Genomic DNA, 16,959 nt, shown 5'->3' with positions numbered 1-16,959 from the left:
AATTCCAGACCACCAACCCTAAGGACGATCTACCACAGATGAAACAACTTGCCGGAAAACAGTGATGCAGCTTGAAGAATATGAACAGGTCAGTGACTATAAAGGCTTAGCGAGACTTTAAAGAGAGACCGAAGGCAATTTTGAAAAAGGGCTTAAAGGGGACATGTAGTCTTTACATGATGGCAAATTGCCATGCATCCACCAAGAAAGTGAGTCATTCTGCTGTGTGCTACACAGCCAACATTTGACCCAACATTTCACCTGCATCAGAATGCAGCATCTCTTGGTGGTTTATCTTATGCTCAGTCTCATCGTTGAGGATGCAATGCAATACTCATTAAGCTGCACAAAAACACTGAACTTACACTGTATCTGGTTTCCACATAATCTATTTCAAGAAATACTCCATACATATCTACCGTATTTGTGCATCAAACCAGCTGAGACTAATGCATTAGTACTTAGAAACACCAGAGTGAATATTTACTTCCTCTCCTTCCTGTTGACTGACTGACAGGGACATACAAATGGATGCAGAGACACTTTATCTACCATGATCCATGTGGACAGAAAATATCAAAATATCTCCGCCCTACTTCACCCCAATGGGCAAATATTAACCCACAATAGGCTAAAAGCATGCACCATCTGCTGGAGGAGGGCATTTAAGGAATCAGCATTCCTACTTTTAAACTCTTCAGATGTAGTGGTAATGTCAAAAAAAGTTTCTGAGTGTGGACAGAGATACAGATAACAATCACTTAATTATGAAGACAGACATATGTTGACAAAGGGTGACAGTCTTATTGATACAGCCTGGTTGGCTTAGTGTATCTCTGTGTTCTCTCAGTTATATTGTGTTACTAAAAATACAGCCAAAGAGCTGGAGCACTATAACTAGGCCTTTGCAGCTCAAGCCTGGCGAGCACTATACTGGAATCACCTGCCTCTGCTGACAGAGGGCCACACAGAGGATTCTCTGTCCTACTACAACAAAGGTGCCAGAAAATCCTCTGAGGTTTTTTAAGGCGCCTCTGCATCTGAAGAAAATCTGCTATGTGATTTGTTTGACAGTGTAGGTTCAAAAAGTTAGCAGCTTTTAGTCATGAGGCACAGGACAGCACCCCACTGACACAGTCTGCATCTTGGCCTAGTTCATTTCCCACTAAACTACTACCTCTACCTGCTGCTTCAGCACAAACTCTGATGATTGTGCTAACACCATCAGTTTATGATAATTCAATAACGAGCCTCCATAAGGTAAATGTGGGCTACTTCCATTTTGAAAGGCACATGGCTTCAAATTTCAGACACCTGACAATGCGTTTCAGTTTTGATCGACTGGCTGCACAGTGTTGAGCATGAGCTAGGGAAGTTAGTGCCTTGCTGCAGCTTTTCATTTATCCCCGCAGAGCCCACAGTGGCTTTTTCCCAAATTGTGCCTTTCATGTAATCAATATTTTTCCGTGTGAAAGCTTTGCACTGATACATTCACGTTGCTAAATCATCCATTTGTTCTTGCAAAGATAAATGCAAGCCAAGCTTTGAAGAAACTCACAGGCTGTGTGACAACACTTACCACTGGTTCGGAGATATTTCCAGATCTTTTAAAGTCCTTTAAACATCACGAACAAACAATATTCAGTTTGCTAAACAGCAACTCCACCGGAGACGGCCATAGACTGCATGCCGTACTAACGCGCTAACAAAAATGGCAGCCGGAAGTGACATAGCTCCTTCCCATGATAAATATGCCTGAAAACAATTTATATTAAATTATAAAATACATAAAAATTAATATTAACTTATAAATGTGGTATAGGGTGATTATAAATGTGTACAAATCAGATAGTATATTCTTCTTTTTTGATCACCTGTTAAGATGTTGGTTTGTTTGCTAACAGTTAATTGGTTTGTTTGCTAACAGTTAACCTTAAACCTGCAACGTACGCAACTTTTACTGTCTAGCCCTCTCCATAGTTTTTCCCTGGTGTGTGGAAGAGTCTTGGAAGAATACAGAAATGTCTCTGAATGTGTGGTAAGTGTTTTCAAACGACCTCCGAAGTTTAACTTGCACTGGTCCTTGAGAAAAAACGGCTATTTAGCATTAGCACTGCGAGTTCATCCATGCAGAAGACTTAAATGGGAAAATGATGGCTGCTACGTGAAAGGCACAAAGTGGAGATAACTGTGTTTTGACTGTCGTCTCAAGTGTACGCCAACACCAAACCAGGTTAATTTGCTGGTGAAACACCACGGTATATATGAAAAAGACTATTTTTCGATGATAGTTGACAATGTTTTTGTCGTTGCTCCTGCAGTGTCAGCATGGCAAAACAGTCCCGCTCCAGTGTGATGATAAATCTACTATACTGCAGTTGCAGTGTCGAGGAACTGTACTGCTGCTGAGCACATCATCTTCAAACCGACGACCTGAGGTAACAAGTAGCCCGCACTACACTGTCCACCTAGGGCTTTTCCTTCATTCCTACAACAGCCTGTTGAAATAAACATCACTTGCTCACTGAGGTGATCGGGTACAAAATCTTAACAAATAACTGCTGGTGTGGTACTGAAGACGGGGCTTATGTATTCCTTTTTCTCACAAAAAAAAAAAAGTCGGGAATCTGAATCGAAAAGATGTCGACCGTTCAAGTGCAGGATTTGCATTAGTGCAGTGGAGCCCGGTTCCCTTCTACATGCCCTATTCGCACCTCAGCTGTCCTGGCTTCGTCAACACCAAATCAACTCAAGTGCTCATATAAAATCATGTTTCCCCAGGCCCGCATGATGTAAATTGGCCTGCAACAGCCGAGAGATAGACATAAAAGAATAGTCTGTCTCCTCCGGCTGGCTTGCTGAAAACATAGGGAGAAGCCCATTTAATCGAGAAGTGGTGTTGCTGAGGGGGAATGCTGCGGCAGTAAACCCGAGGATGGAATAATCTGGTTAGGGGTAATCACGTTGGGCAGAATAGCTGTGCGTGGATTTGATCCACTGAAATAACATCTAGTCCCGCTGTGAGAGTGTGTGTGTTAGAGCGCTATTTAAAAAGTTAGGAGATCATGGTGCCGTGGTGATGCAGGGGGGCTTTTTTGTGTGTCTGTGCGCTGCGCGTCCCCAAACCTGGGCTCGGCGATAGTAGCTGCACAGAATAAGTTGTTCCCCCCTCCCAGCGCCTCTGCATGATCCACTCGCTGCATAAATATGATTGCAGATCTATCACCATTACAACAAACAAACGAATAACGCAGATCCACACACACACGTCTCACACCACACACACTCACGCATAACGCCGGTTCACAGCGAAACGGAGGAGTAGGCATAATGGTGATGAGCTTACCACTTGGATTCTTGTTTTTCTTAAGACTCTTGCCACAAAGACACTGCAGCATATGCGTTCCTTTGCTGAAAATGTTCCAAAGAAACCACATTGATTTGGGCGAAGAGCAATCCAGTGGCTTAAACACCCAGATATAGATGAGATCCTTGCGGTTGCATAATAACACAATTGGATCAGTTCTCCAGGACAGGGCTACCAATTGTATCATAGAAAAATAGGTATATCCAAGTCCTATGCGCTTTCATTCACGTGGCAAAATATTCAGTATCTGGCAGACTTCGGAATAATGGTGTGTTTTCTTCTTCTGGCGTATAAAGAATGCCTCCTCAACTAGTCGATAATAGAAAATATACTCTATAAATTGCATGTGTCGCACCTGGAGGAGACGGGCCGCCAGTAAACAAACACAACTAACGTGAAAACAGTAAAACACGGTGGATTTCCGAGGAGAAAATCATTGCCTATTAGTTCATCACTCTGAGGAGAGGAGGGTGGATCTGCACAGCATCAAAAGCCAAGGGAGGATGCATCCTATGCACAGACTGCTGCAATGATAGCCCCAACAAAACACCACATTGCCGGATCAAGTCCAATTCGTTTCTCCTATAAACCAGCTTGTTTGGCGAAGTCAGATAACACCAACCTCAGCTTTCATTTCTTATAGCCCCACACTGCAACGTTTCTGTTAAAGCCAGGCTTGGGTTCCTGGTGTGTGTCCGTGATTCCTGGAGTGTGCGTTTCTTCCCTTTGTGGGGTATTTTCCTCAAGCCTTTTCAGCACCACGCCACTGGCATCTCCAAAAGTACCTGTGCCTGTATAAAAACATTTGCATGAATTTCCTTTAGCGTCGGACTTCTGTTAGAAATAGACGGGGAGGAGGGGTTAAACTGAAAGATTGGCTTTCCATTACGTAAACACGTGGTTTCTGCGCCGTCATATCAGTGATGCTCTCGGAAATTTTTATGATCCGACTGAGACTATTGTCCCAAACTGCTTCAGCTCGAATTCTTGAAAATGACAGCGTCTATGAAGTAGATTTTCTGCATGTGTGTGTACCGCATGTCAGAGTCCACATTTACATCAGTCAGTTTCATACATTTTATCCTCGGCGTGTCATGTGTTTGCTCTCAGTTCTTTAAGTTGAGCAGCGCTGTGCATCGGGGTGGGTGTTAATCGAGATATTGTGCATGAAAACTCTAAAGTCACAGCTGTCAAGACTCACCTGTAGTAGGTTGGAGGCTATGCTTGAGTGTACCCGTGTCAACTAATCTGAGCCTTGTTGAAGCATGGCTGCAGAGTACAGAGGAGTCTATAGGGCACTGCAACAGATCACCAATACTCCAGCAAGCTGAATGAATCGAATTCAGCATTAGCTGCAGTAAAATTAAATGTATCTCATGATAACAGTTAAAACAGAAGAGGTCTGGATAACAGCATAAAACATCTCATGAAAGGATTTGGTCCACTGCTAAATATATAATAATGATAATTTCAGAGTTCTATCATTTCTTTGACAAAACATTCAGATGTAAAATTGTATGTTTATGTTTCCTAGCTCTGTTTTGTTCATTTATCCCTGAGGACAAGGGGGTTGTTAGTGTTGCTCATGACGACTGTTTCCACTGTATGACTACTTTTCTCCAAGGATTAAAAGATTTTCCATCACAAACTAAGGGAGAAGAAAATATTGTTTTCCCTTGACTATGCCTGACCTTACCCGGCCGAGGTTATGGAAAGAGAAAGTGTGTGTCAGGAAGCAAAGTTCAGTTTTTCTGCCAAAGAAATTTTAAATTTGATTTGGCACCAGCGGTGTTTTTTGCTGTTTGATGTTTCTCTATTGAATGTGTTTTCCATACTTCAGATCTCAGATTGAATAACTCTTAGATCTGTCAGCGTTACTCCCTCCCAGCACAAATGGCAGAAGTCAGTCTGTCTGCCAGTATTTGGAAGTGGACCCATTAGTTGCTCAGTATAGTGTTGACCCCACTCACAGGTGTTAGACACTGTTTGCCAGTAAGCCATCTTCGTTAAGCTGCAGTACAAGGAAGTACAAATGACTGACATTATGGCCTCAGCAAGAGCAAATGACCTATTTGTAAAGTGTAGTTTTTTTCCTTCTTTCCTGTAATTTTGAATCTATTAGTGATGGATGAGTATCGAATGCTTGCTTATTTGGTGATTTGCATTAAACATGAATGTAAGGAAAAAGGTTGATTCAGATTTATAAGGCAACAGGGTTGCATTAGATCACTACATGGATCTTTCCGATCCCTAAACTAGAATGTAACATGTATCACTTTGGCATGTAATACTGTTCTGTTATGTGTTTGTAACATGTATCACCAAACATTTTAATCCATATTCATAATCATCTCCTTTAATGGTCAATTAATGACAAGTTGCAGTCGAAGTCTGCATGGAAGAGCTATTATCAAAAGCTTCTTTAATCCGATGTAACTTCGAGTGAGCAGAGCAGAAAAAAAGCAGAGGTTTGTGTAAACAATATTAACCACAGCACAGGAAGCTTGATGAGAGACTGGAGGAGTTCATTAGTGGGGTTGTCTTGTGTGTTCATCTCTGAATTACAGCATTAATCCACTTTAATGACCTAGTTTTGTGGCGCCCAGGTCTTGTCAGTTGTCTGTGATAACTGGTTCCTCAGGGATGTGGGCCACTTTGAAACAAAATGTTTCCTGATTGACTTTCTTTACACGGCATTACAATTTTGCTGTGTCACTGTTTAAAGGCAGTGAAGAATTTCTTATTAATTTTAAGAGCCATCAAATTTTCAATTACCCATAGACTTTGGACATGTTGTGTACCTGCTAACACACTTATCAGGCTCACGCACGCACAGAGCTACAGAGCCGCCACACGTGTTCTCCACTACAGCACCCCAGATAAAGGGTGAATGCAGTTATTTAAGCAGTTTACACATGTGGGGGTCAAATGGACCCATTGTGGAATCAGCACAAGACAGAGCAGTGCACTGCAGGCTCTCTAGTTTTCTCCCTCTGCAGAGGCCTCTCATGTCATCCTCCCTATCGATCCGTCCACTGTAATGTAAAGTATCATCGCACCCTGGAGGATATCGTCTGACAATTTTGTCAGGGATCATTAGAATACTTCTTTTTGATTGCCCGGGCTGCGGTCGGCAGGAAGTGGCTCCCTTGTGAGTTTTTAACAGTCTGTTTTCTCCTGATGGGGAAAAATAACTTGATTTAAGATGCACAGAGATAAATGGACTGGCAGTTTAACTCATGGTCTCTGTGGTTTTTACCGTACACATTTAAAAGGCTCACACGTGGGGGAGTGTGAAGATTGCATGAATGAGTGTTATCATTTGGAGACTGGTATATATGGAGGGATTCATATCACATTATCTAATGTGAAAAATATGAGAATATTTAGAGAGGTGATTGATCACACTGAAACCAACCACAAACCGTTACATATTCTGATTGCAAAGTAAACCTGTGCAAAACATTATTCCCCAGTTCGTACAGGTGTACCTTGAATAACAGGTACACAGAGAGGTCTGGCAAAAGACAATCCATAGGCCCACAGATGTGGCAGTCCGATGGCCAGTCTGAGACAGACTATGACTGTTTGGAGTATGACTTTGAGAGTTGGCCAGTTATTACACATTGCCCTTTTAAATTAAGAACTTGCACTCCTGCAAGAGTCAGGGCTAATGCTTTCAGGCAATGTTACGCTGGGACCACATGTATGTCCATGTTCAGTATCAGTGTTAAAACCATCTGCTAACCCTGACCCGGCATGCCCGCAGCCAAGATGTTGACCAATCAGAGAAGGAGAGTGATCTGTGTTTGGCACTGCTTGGAGCAAGTGTTCGCTAGAAAATTAACAGCTGCTGAAAAATGAACACACACACCCGCTGCCATATACATAAACAAAAACCTCAGCATGTCAGCATGTTCTTTTCCCAGTGAATGCCCTTCTTCAAGTTGTTCTTCATGTACAGTACAGTTGCTTATATCCATGGACAAAGTTGGCCAGAGCTACATTTCTTGCAACACTGGGTGCAAATTAGACCCTACCCCTAAAACCACCAGGCAACGCACTGGATTACACTGATAAAGTTGTTAGCTATATCAGCGTGAGTAGATCTACTTTATGTATGTATACATACATGTATACTTTATGTATACAGCTTATGAAATAAAAACTATGGTCATGCTGGACCGGTGATATGTAAAATACATATTAGCATCCAGATTTGATTTATTGTCAGTTCCTGCTCACAGGTACTTGGCTTAAATGCATCACCATATGTGATGTTTAGACATCAGCTCTAAAACCTCTCCAGTGCACCCACATTGTGACTAATAGGGCAAAGACCAATAGAACTAATTGAGGAATCCCACACACATAATAACCAACTCCACTTTAAAATCCATTGTGACCAACAATATTCATTATTGCAGAGAGATAAGGTCAATGACACTGGCCCAGTGCAGATTTAGACACCCTCCACTGTATAAGCAAGCCAGCCCACATTCAGGGAGTATAGAGTTCTACTAATAGAGTCTAATTCTGTCCACCAAGATATACATCACAACATCATGGCTCTAATATGATGCTCGGAGGCCTGTGTGTTTACTGTCTTTACTATACAATATAATGTCCCCTTTCACCCATGTTACATGTCAGTTTCATAGTATATAGTTTAACAAAGTATAAATGGTCCAAAAATAAAGGTCTTTTAAAATGTGCATGGGACATTTTTTTTAAGTAAATGATAAACAAATCAAAACTTCAATTTAACCTCAGGGTCCATTTCATAGATGTTCAATAAACCCTGTCAGGTTTCAGAAATAGAGCAGTTGGAGATGTAATCAACTTTGCATCGATATCAAGTGTTAAATTAATTTAATGGTGTTGGTTTCGATACGGGGACTGGCATTCTCTGTTCCTCTGGCAAGTGATTTTTTTTTCCTCTATTAAAAACCAAAAAAGCTGTAAGATCATCTGTGGCTTCAAGTCTTAGAGTATTGTCTATATTTGGAGACATCTGTCACAAAGGCATGTGGCTGAAATATAGATGAAGATAGATGTTCTCAGTTTTGCTTTGGGGCGAAGGAAGTGCCTTCACTGAGTAGTCACCCAAAGCATGAAGAAGAGCCCACAGTCAAATGGAGCAGCGAATAAGTCAGTTGGTATTAGTTATGAATACTACAGTGGTCACTCTCATGCCAAGCATCGTTCAGCCCTGGCGCTGCCCTTTCTCTCCACGCCCTCATCTAAACTTTGCCCAGAAGTGATACATACACACACACTCATGTCTTAATGATGCACACGGCCTAAAATAAAGCCCACTCTCAAATCATGTCCTTTTATAATCATCTCTCGCAGAGTTTCCTGTCCAGTGAGAATTGTCGTAATCAGCATATTCGTTTCCTCATCATGAAAACACACATTTTTCTCTGAGCTCTTTTCTATTCCTTTACACTTTAGCTTGATCCTTTGGTGTTTTTAACAACTTTGTTTCTGAAGTTATTGTCCATGGTTTCTTTTTAATGTGTTTCGGTCAGTGAGATGCATTGCTCTACGCTATATGGTTGTGTAGTTACATAGTCATGCTTATGAAGCCAGAGCCTACCCGAATGTACAGCCATGTGCGGTCATGCGATTGATTGGTTCCTGCAGTGTCAACAAGATAATCAATATTTCAGCTATTTCACCCCCTCTTTAGCCACTGATCTGTCATGTAGTGAACCAGTCTGTTCTGTTCTATACACTATCTTTATCCTGCTCCTGCTGTAGAGATAGTACAAGTCAGTGTAACAGCAAGGATAAAAGATTATCTTGTACTACTTCTACAAGAAAAAAATGCCTGAATGCAACACGCTAACAGTAGACTTTAATTCAGTCCACACTTTCAGCTACATTAACACGCAATAACTTTCAAGTTTCAAGTCTCTTAGTTTTCATACTAGGCTGAACACATATTCAGCTAGAACTTGAACATTGTTCAGACTTGGCTTTCTTCAGTTTCATTTCTTTAATCTTTGTTTTATTTATTACTCTGTGTTTATATTTTATGTCTTCCTTTTGTCTTCTGCTGTGAAGCACTTTGTGATGTCTGGTCGAAAAAGTTGGTATTTATATATAAACTTTGGTAAGTTACATAATTGTATGCCATGAAAAATGAGAGCCAGTCGTTGAAAAGAACATGTAATTTGTAGAGTTAAAACAGGCCATGCGAACCAATACATGCAACTGGTTCTTAATGTTCTTCATCTTTGACTTTGACATGGAGGATGTCTCTGTATGGGACCATACTGTATTCATTACCATACAGTATGGTGCCATACACATGTTCTCTATTTAACAGGGTTAAGCATATGACCTCATGAGAGTGTATGTCACCATCAGCCTGAACATGATTTTAATCAGGAAGGATTACCCTGTCAGGTACATAGTAATTGAGAGGAATTGTTTGCTTTTTGCAGGTTGTAAACCAAGATACAAGGAAGAGGGACCTTGCCAGAAACCAAGAAGCTGAAATATTCAGAAAAGGTGAAGTTGCCAAGGGAAACAGGAGAACATTTATAGTTGTGAACAAAACTGAGGTTACATTTAAAAGACAAATCTAAGCATAAATCTGCGTTTGTGTCGGCTTACTGCAGTCGATTAGTCCAGCATGTTACTGTAGTTGGCCTCGCTCTGGCTAATTTGTTATCCTCATAACTCATTCCACTGTTATGTAACAGCACTGTGGGTCTTTTTTAACTTGTAAAGACTGCATCTTTCATTATTTATACCCTTTCATAGCACAGATCTATCTGGGATATAGGCCTGTATGGGTTTGAATATTAAAATGGAGCAAACTTCCTGCATTCGGGAGGAAGTGCAGCATGTATGCGCCAAACTGTCATCAAAATAGCCACTTTTAGAGGGATAAAGCCCATTTCTGAGTCAAAGCATCCGTTCCTCTGTAGCTCAGCATCATTAATGGAGCAGCAGGGCTGAGAGTATAGTGCCTTAGAGTCGTTACTTATTCTACCATCCATTAACTGAAAATTGTGTTGGCTCTAAAGCTACTGTCTATATATCAAGTAAGAAGGGTTTTCGGAAGAGTTAAGGTTTTGTCACCGTTAACCAGAGAAACTGTGTGGGAATTAGTTTGGTTTGGGTTTTTGTACAAAGGAAAAGTGCAGATGAGGCAGTAAATACAACTTGGGCACATGACGCTGCTACGTAATACTCAAACACGGAATGCTGACAGTGTGTTTTCTGCATTTTCTGATATGATCAAAGACTGTGCACAGTCTACGCTGTCTTACTAGATATTGGCAGAACAGGGTCAACTCCGAAAGAAGTCCGTTGTGTGCCTAGAGATGTCTCTAATGTCTGTTTCTATTTTTAAAAAGGTCAAGACAATGTTTGTAATGCCTCATCAACAAGTGTAGAGGAGACACCTTCTGTTGGCAAAAGCTTCCTGGTCCATTCACAGTTCATTACTTTTGAAGCCAACTTGATACATTTGAGCAAATTAACTACATAAATATGCAGAGAAAATGAAGCTGTAATTGTTCCAAAGCCAGCAAAACCTTATTCGACCTTAATAGCTTAATAGAACTCCTTGATTGCAGGTGACTGTTCAGTAATCCTAACAAGCAGACTGGGAGCCACCTCTAAACAGGATCTTCTCATGGGACCTGTTACCATAGTCCCTTTCCATCACACAGAAAAAAAACTTGATCCTGACCTTGGGGAAATGCTCAGACTCCTCCTGCTGATCTGACTGTGGTTCTGGCCACAGGCATAGACTAGAAAAATATGAGCTCTAAGGGAACTTGTGGTATTTGTCTCAATCAGTGGAGACAGTGTTTCTGTTCAGTGGCTGTAGTGTGATGAACAGACCAGCAAATGTATGAAAAGTACTGAACGTTTCCTTAAATTATTGGTTTGGATTACACATCAAATCAAAGTAGTGTACTATTTTCTTATTTTTACAAACAGCTATATACCTGTACTACCATACATAACATAAACAAATAGGAATTACTACTTTTGCCACAGATGTTGGTTTTTATTCTCTTGTCATTATGAGATTAATAACATAATTACCCTCAGCCATATTTGATCACATTTTAAGTGTATTGCAGTAGCAAAAGTTTTCATTTCTCCTTATTTTTCTACGATTGTTACACAGTGTATACATTACAATCATTTTCATTGCATATATATGCCTCTTGGCTTTAAGATTAAAACTGGTTTCATCATCATTACACACATGTATACACATACACACACATACATTTCTATTGTGTTGATGTGTGTATGCAATCTTACTGTACTTAGCACTTATTCCCACAACAGTGCAATGAAAATCACCAGTGGGACTTCCCTGGAACTGGTAGAATCCCCTGCCATTCTGAACAGGACATGAAAACAAGCTTCATTATCTTAAATGCAGCATTATATCCCTTCTTAATGATAATACTCTCAGAGCCTACAAAAAATATTAGATTTTTCTTTCTTTCCTTTTTTAACTACATTGAAACAAATGGATATAAACAGGGTTTCTGATGGTGATCGACAAAAAAAATTAACTAAGTGAAACAAATCTCTACTTATTGGCCTCTACATATTTATTACAATTTTAAGACACAAAATAATTAAATGTGTTAATATTTGCCTTCCTTATTAGAGCACACATAAATCAAAGCTGTGAATGTGAGTGTGGATGGTTTTACCCTACCTCTTGTCCAGTGTGTGCTGGGAAAGGCCTCAACAACCCCTGTCAAATCTGTACAGCACCTATAGCACCTAGCGTTTGCTAGAATGCAGAGGTGAAGTTGAAGTAGGTTCTATGGTCGGATTAGACTAAAGTTGAACTTTTTTGTCATCCTCTCAATATCTATTTGGTGTAAACCCTGCACATCAGCAGAAAATAACACACCATTCCCATCACATGGGAAGGTTAAGGGTCAAAAGAAGCCTGTAGACTTCAAGAGAAATAGCAACAGCAAGACAACAACCTCAAACATAAAGCCAAACGCGCACAGGAACATCTTCAAAACAACAGTGTTAATGTCCTGGAGTGGCCAGACCTCACTCCAGTCCAGAATTTGTGGTAGAAAATTGGCATTCACTCACAATCCCCAACCAACAAAGTTTGACCAGTTTCACAAGGAAGAATGGGTGAAATCTACAGTGTCCACATGGGCAAAGCTGATACAAACCTTTCCACATAGACTCAGACTTAGGGATGTTGCTAGAGTTACCTCTATTTAATATTGACTTGTTTTATATTTGTAATTCATTCAGGTCAGCTCATAGAGGTTCTTATTTACTTTAAAGATGAAAGATTTATTATGGTGTCAAACATATTTTGATTATAGTACATCCAGTGTGATTTACTGTGAGGAAAAGTAAACCTAAAATGTCAGATGGCAAGTAGTTTATAGGTACTGTACACAGAGTTTACAGAATAGCTTTATGATTCCATCTTATTACACATAATAGCAGCATATAAAACCCCTGCATCAATTTCACAAGCACAGTGAATATGATTTTTTTGCAGCACCCCCATTTAAGCCTTAAAAAACAAGATTTTTTTCTTTTTGAAATGTGATAGACAAAGGAAACACCAACAGAAAAAGGAAGAGAGAGCTCTGGAGGCACCTAACTCCCAGATTCTGTTTTTTGCCATCCTGGTATACGCCATCTGTCAACATGTAACAACAAAACAACAAATTGAACTGGAAACATTTTATTTCCTATAATTCATTCATGAGGGCTCTTCCTACGCACTGGGACGTGACTTCACTTGGGGGAACAATTAATTGGCCCACGAGGGCACCAGTGAAGAAATGTCATACATGAAAAATCGCCCTTTGCCAGGGCACCCTTACAACAGCTAATATAACCTTACACAAGAATATTATTGTCTAATATATTTATAAAAGCTATAATTGTGGAATTACTTGCTTATATGCCTGTTGGTTACACAGGTTTAACATAATTGATGGTGAACATTGATGTTGAGGTTATTTTTGTTGAGATCGAGTACACTAAAGCTTGTTGCACCTAACACTTAATCCACAGTTTATCATGGTGCATGAAAAAGAGGGTGATATAATCATCTATTAGAGTTTGATCTATTTCAGTTTCATGAGTGATTTGGCTGTTCATTCTGGCGTAAGATTTGAATTATTAACAGCAGTGATCTCAGTTGCACCGAAAATGGTCATAGCCAGCTCCAGTCAGTAGGGGGGAGCATTGTAATGTAGATGTTCATTCATGAAGTCACCTCAATGGGATTCATTCAACAAATCTTTGACAGTAACACTCTGTTGTGTTTTATAATCCACACAATACAGGGTATAGATACGGGGTACTTAACATACATACTTTAATATAATTCAACATGATGCCTCAGAATAATATACGATGTTATGTGTTTTGTGTACTGAATTTAATCAAACATTTTTATTTTTTAACTTTAAATAAACCAAATTTTCTGTAAAATTCTGTAATTTTTCCTGAAGGTTAGGCATCAGCTTACAGTTTGGTCAATGACAGCTGTCAGCTGACAGCTTTCTGTTGGTGTCTTGTGTACAAACTGTTTGCACTAAGTATGTTAGTTGAAGTTGCTCTGATATAAGTTTCCAGGTAACTGTTACCAAGGATGTAATTGTCTGTATGCGGCTAGCAGGAAAACACAATAACCTACTTTCCCTCGACCTCAGGGATTAATTACTGCCATTTATTACTATTAATTGTTGTAATTCAACATTTGATTTCTTTATTTCACAATCAGCCTGTTTAATAGATCAGTAGAACTGTGACTCTAACATCAGTATTCATGAGTATCATTTTTTTCTTTTTCCTTATACGCATGAATAACAGCTTAAAATAGACACATTTTGAAAATTCAGTTTCTATTCCGTTCATTTTCAACTTTTAACTGTAAGTACCAGTGTCTTCACAGAGCAGCTCATTTTACAGTCACTCTCTCCACAGTCTCCTCACTAATTAGCCTATCTCTATGCCCGTATGCGTTTCTCTGTGTGGAACTTGCTAAACAAGCACAGCGTTTGAAACCATTCAATCATCTCCGTTTTCCCCAGCTGCTGTCATGGCAACCATGTATGACTGGCATAAAACAGACTGCCGTCTCTGAGCTCCAGTCAACCTGGACGGCTGAGAGCACAAACACACTCTTGGGCAGATGAGGAGTTGTGATATTGACACCAGGGCAGCCACAGACTGTGAGGTGAGTCAGAGATGCATGGGGACAGGGTTAGCAAGCATACTGTTTATGTGATTAATGCTGGACCGCAACACTGAAGCTGAATGATACATAATTGAATTCTGTGTGCTTATTTTTTGAGTGGGGCTGGGGGGCTTCCAGTATTGCGACTCTGTTTAATGTTTTTTTTTTTTGTTTGTTTGTTTGTTTGTTTTACAGAATAACAATGCAGCATCTGGCGTATCAACCCCTGCTTCCCACCGGAAACAAATATCTTCAGCAGAAATGGGACAAGGCTTCATATGATTTACACAGGAGGAAGGTTAGGAGCAACATATACTTTGATTTTTGCTTATCACCCTTATTTGTCCCTTTTATCCCAGATTCAAAATGTCAGCTTTCTAATCAAATTAACCTTTTTTCCCCCACCCAGTTAGTGTATGTTGAAATTTGTATTATAACTGTTCCATGCCTGAGACAAAGCTGAGTTTAGTTTTTTTTTTTTAAGGTCGAGTCAGCTAAACCAACAATAAACATGACTCCACCAAAGACCTATGGTCACCTGGTTCTAAAGCTGAAGAAACAAAAGGTTGTTCTTTATCTCTTATGTTTTCAACTCAACTCACTTCATGTCCATAGGGTGGCAGCAGATGTCTCATTGCTGAAAACATCCAATAAAGCCTAAAGCTAAAAAAAAAAAGAGAAATGATTACCAAATCAAATTAGAAAGTACCACAGTAAATATGCAATTGTTTTTAACCTCAGTTGAATAGAGAACATACCTTAAGTGATAAAATTAAATTACAAAAAACTTTGAACTTTTTTTCCCAGGTTTCTTATTAAAACTATCAGATCTTCCCTCTATTTTAAACACATTGTTTCTCTTTTAAATAATTTTTTATGATGTTAAGCTTGAAGAGGAGTGGACAATGAAGATTCAGAGGGAAAACAATATGCTTATGGAAAAAATATCACACATCATGAGGACAACTGGAGGGGTTGACAACAAGAATTACTGTGACAGGAAAAGGTTGGTTAAGGTTTGGGCTTCGTATTCACACTGGCAGAACCATCAGTGTTGTGAAAAACACATATTTAAAGTTAGGCAACAAGTTGTACTGCTAAGAAATATGTTGGCCCTTGAAACTAAAAACCCAGTTGCACAGCCTGTCTTTACTCTTCATTGTAGCCTTGGCAAGGAGAAGCGACAGCTGGAGTTGCTCCGTATTACCAAGGAGAATCAAATGATCCTGTTTCGCCTGAGCCAGTGCAGGCCTCACTACAGTGTGAGGAGCTGGCATGAGGACTGGCTCAAAACTCTTAAAGTGATGGACAGCATTGCACGTTACCCAAGAGGAAGAGCAAAACAGCAAACGGTTATTTTCATTTACTAAGCAAAATTCATAAATTATACACTGTATACTGTGTACTGTAACAGTAATCAGAGTTAGAACAACTTCCTAGACTATATTGTGGTCTTTTATTTTATATCATAATAAAGATTTCATTTTATGTGTCAATACCAGGAACAAGACAAACCCAATAAGCAGATAAGTGGTTGTGAGAAAGAACAAAAGATAAGCACAGATGCAACCACACACAGTCCTGCAAGCAGCAAGACAAATGGCAAAACAGGATCTGAAAAAAATGAAAAGAAGAAAGAAACCGGCAAGAAACAAGATACAGCAACAGAGATACAACAGGACACAGATACACACCCTGTTCCCTGAACCAGATGTACCTGAGAAATTCATCTCATCAGATACACCTGGTCCTTCTGACACAATTCAAATTACAACATATAACACAATTACAACACCCTCACTCTGTTGAACTGTCCTTGGCATCTGATGGATCTAAAATGTCCCACACCCCTCACACACCTAACAGGAAACAGGAAACCACAAACACAGAGGAAGGATAACCTGCCTTGTTGTTTTACCTGAGTTATATACGTTGTTCTGCACAGTAAAGAGACTCTACTATTAGCAATTTGGACGAAGACATTCTCAACTCCAGAACTCAACCCAGATATTGTATGAGCTTTTGTACTGATTTAGTTTAAAACAGATCGGCAGTAGTACTTTGTATAGGTTCTGTACTGAGACAATATCATAAACACAATACTACTGTGGATTATCTAATAGTCACAAACAGAAAGTGAAATAAGCATTTGTAATTTGTTTCTTTAGTATCAATAAATAAAAGAATAAAGAAAGAAAGAAATCGAACAATGTGTGTACATATTTTTTTTTATAGTTTTTTGTTTTTTGTTTTTTTTTTTTACAGGTAGGCATGTTGCGAAAGTGAAACAGCCCAGAGTTTATGTGGAACCTTTCATCGAGTATGAGTTTCCTTACGGCACAATTTGACAGAACACTCGCTG

At 39.7% G+C, this 16,959-nt stretch overlaps 2 protein-coding genes across 6 annotated transcripts in view; one reads left to right on the top strand and one right to left on the bottom strand.

Annotated features, from left to right (window-relative positions):
• Positions 1-4,103, bottom strand: part of fgf14 (fibroblast growth factor 14) — a 91,772-nt gene extending 87,669 nt beyond the window's left edge. For 2 of the 3 annotated variants that reach the window (XR_005895375.1, XM_041057227.1), the window contains exon 1: positions 3,347-4,103. Coding sequence is in view for 1 of the 3 variants with exons in the window: in XM_041057227.1 (XP_040913161.1) it covers positions 3,347-3,554 (208 nt within the window). In the remaining 2 variants the exon portion in view is untranslated. The remainder of the gene's footprint in view (positions 1-3,346) is intronic. The other variant, XM_041057229.1, reaches the window with a different exon arrangement.
• A 10,373-nt stretch (positions 4,104-14,476) lies between these two features.
• On the top strand, positions 14,477-16,956 carry cfap97d2 (CFAP97 domain containing 2). Of its 3 annotated transcripts, XR_005895415.1 has the most exons (7): positions 14,477-14,597; positions 14,793-14,895; positions 15,082-15,162; positions 15,485-15,603; positions 15,763-15,949; positions 16,100-16,609; positions 16,863-16,956. XR_005895415.1 is itself a non-coding variant. In XM_041058062.1 (6 exons), exons 2-6 carry the CDS (start codon positions 14,800-14,802, stop codon positions 16,301-16,303), a joined length of 687 nt encoding a protein of 228 aa, XP_040913996.1. In that variant the 5' UTR covers positions 14,477-14,597; positions 14,793-14,799; the 3' UTR covers positions 16,304-16,705. The 3 variants fall into 3 exon arrangements, 2 of the variants coding, with proteins under 2 accessions (XP_040913996.1, XP_040913997.1); XM_041058062.1 differs by lacking the exon at positions 16,863-16,956 and having other exon boundaries at positions 16,100-16,705; XM_041058063.1 differs by lacking the exons at positions 15,082-15,162; positions 16,863-16,956 and having other exon boundaries at positions 16,100-16,705.
• The last annotated feature ends 3 nt before the right edge of the window (positions 16,957-16,959 follow it).

The sequence above is a fragment of the Toxotes jaculatrix genome, chromosome 15, assembly GCF_017976425.1.
Source record: "Toxotes jaculatrix isolate fToxJac2 chromosome 15, fToxJac2.pri, whole genome shotgun sequence".
NCBI classification, from domain to species: domain Eukaryota; kingdom Metazoa; phylum Chordata; class Actinopteri; family Toxotidae; genus Toxotes; species Toxotes jaculatrix.
This window is presented reverse-complemented; position numbering and strand designations above follow the sequence as displayed.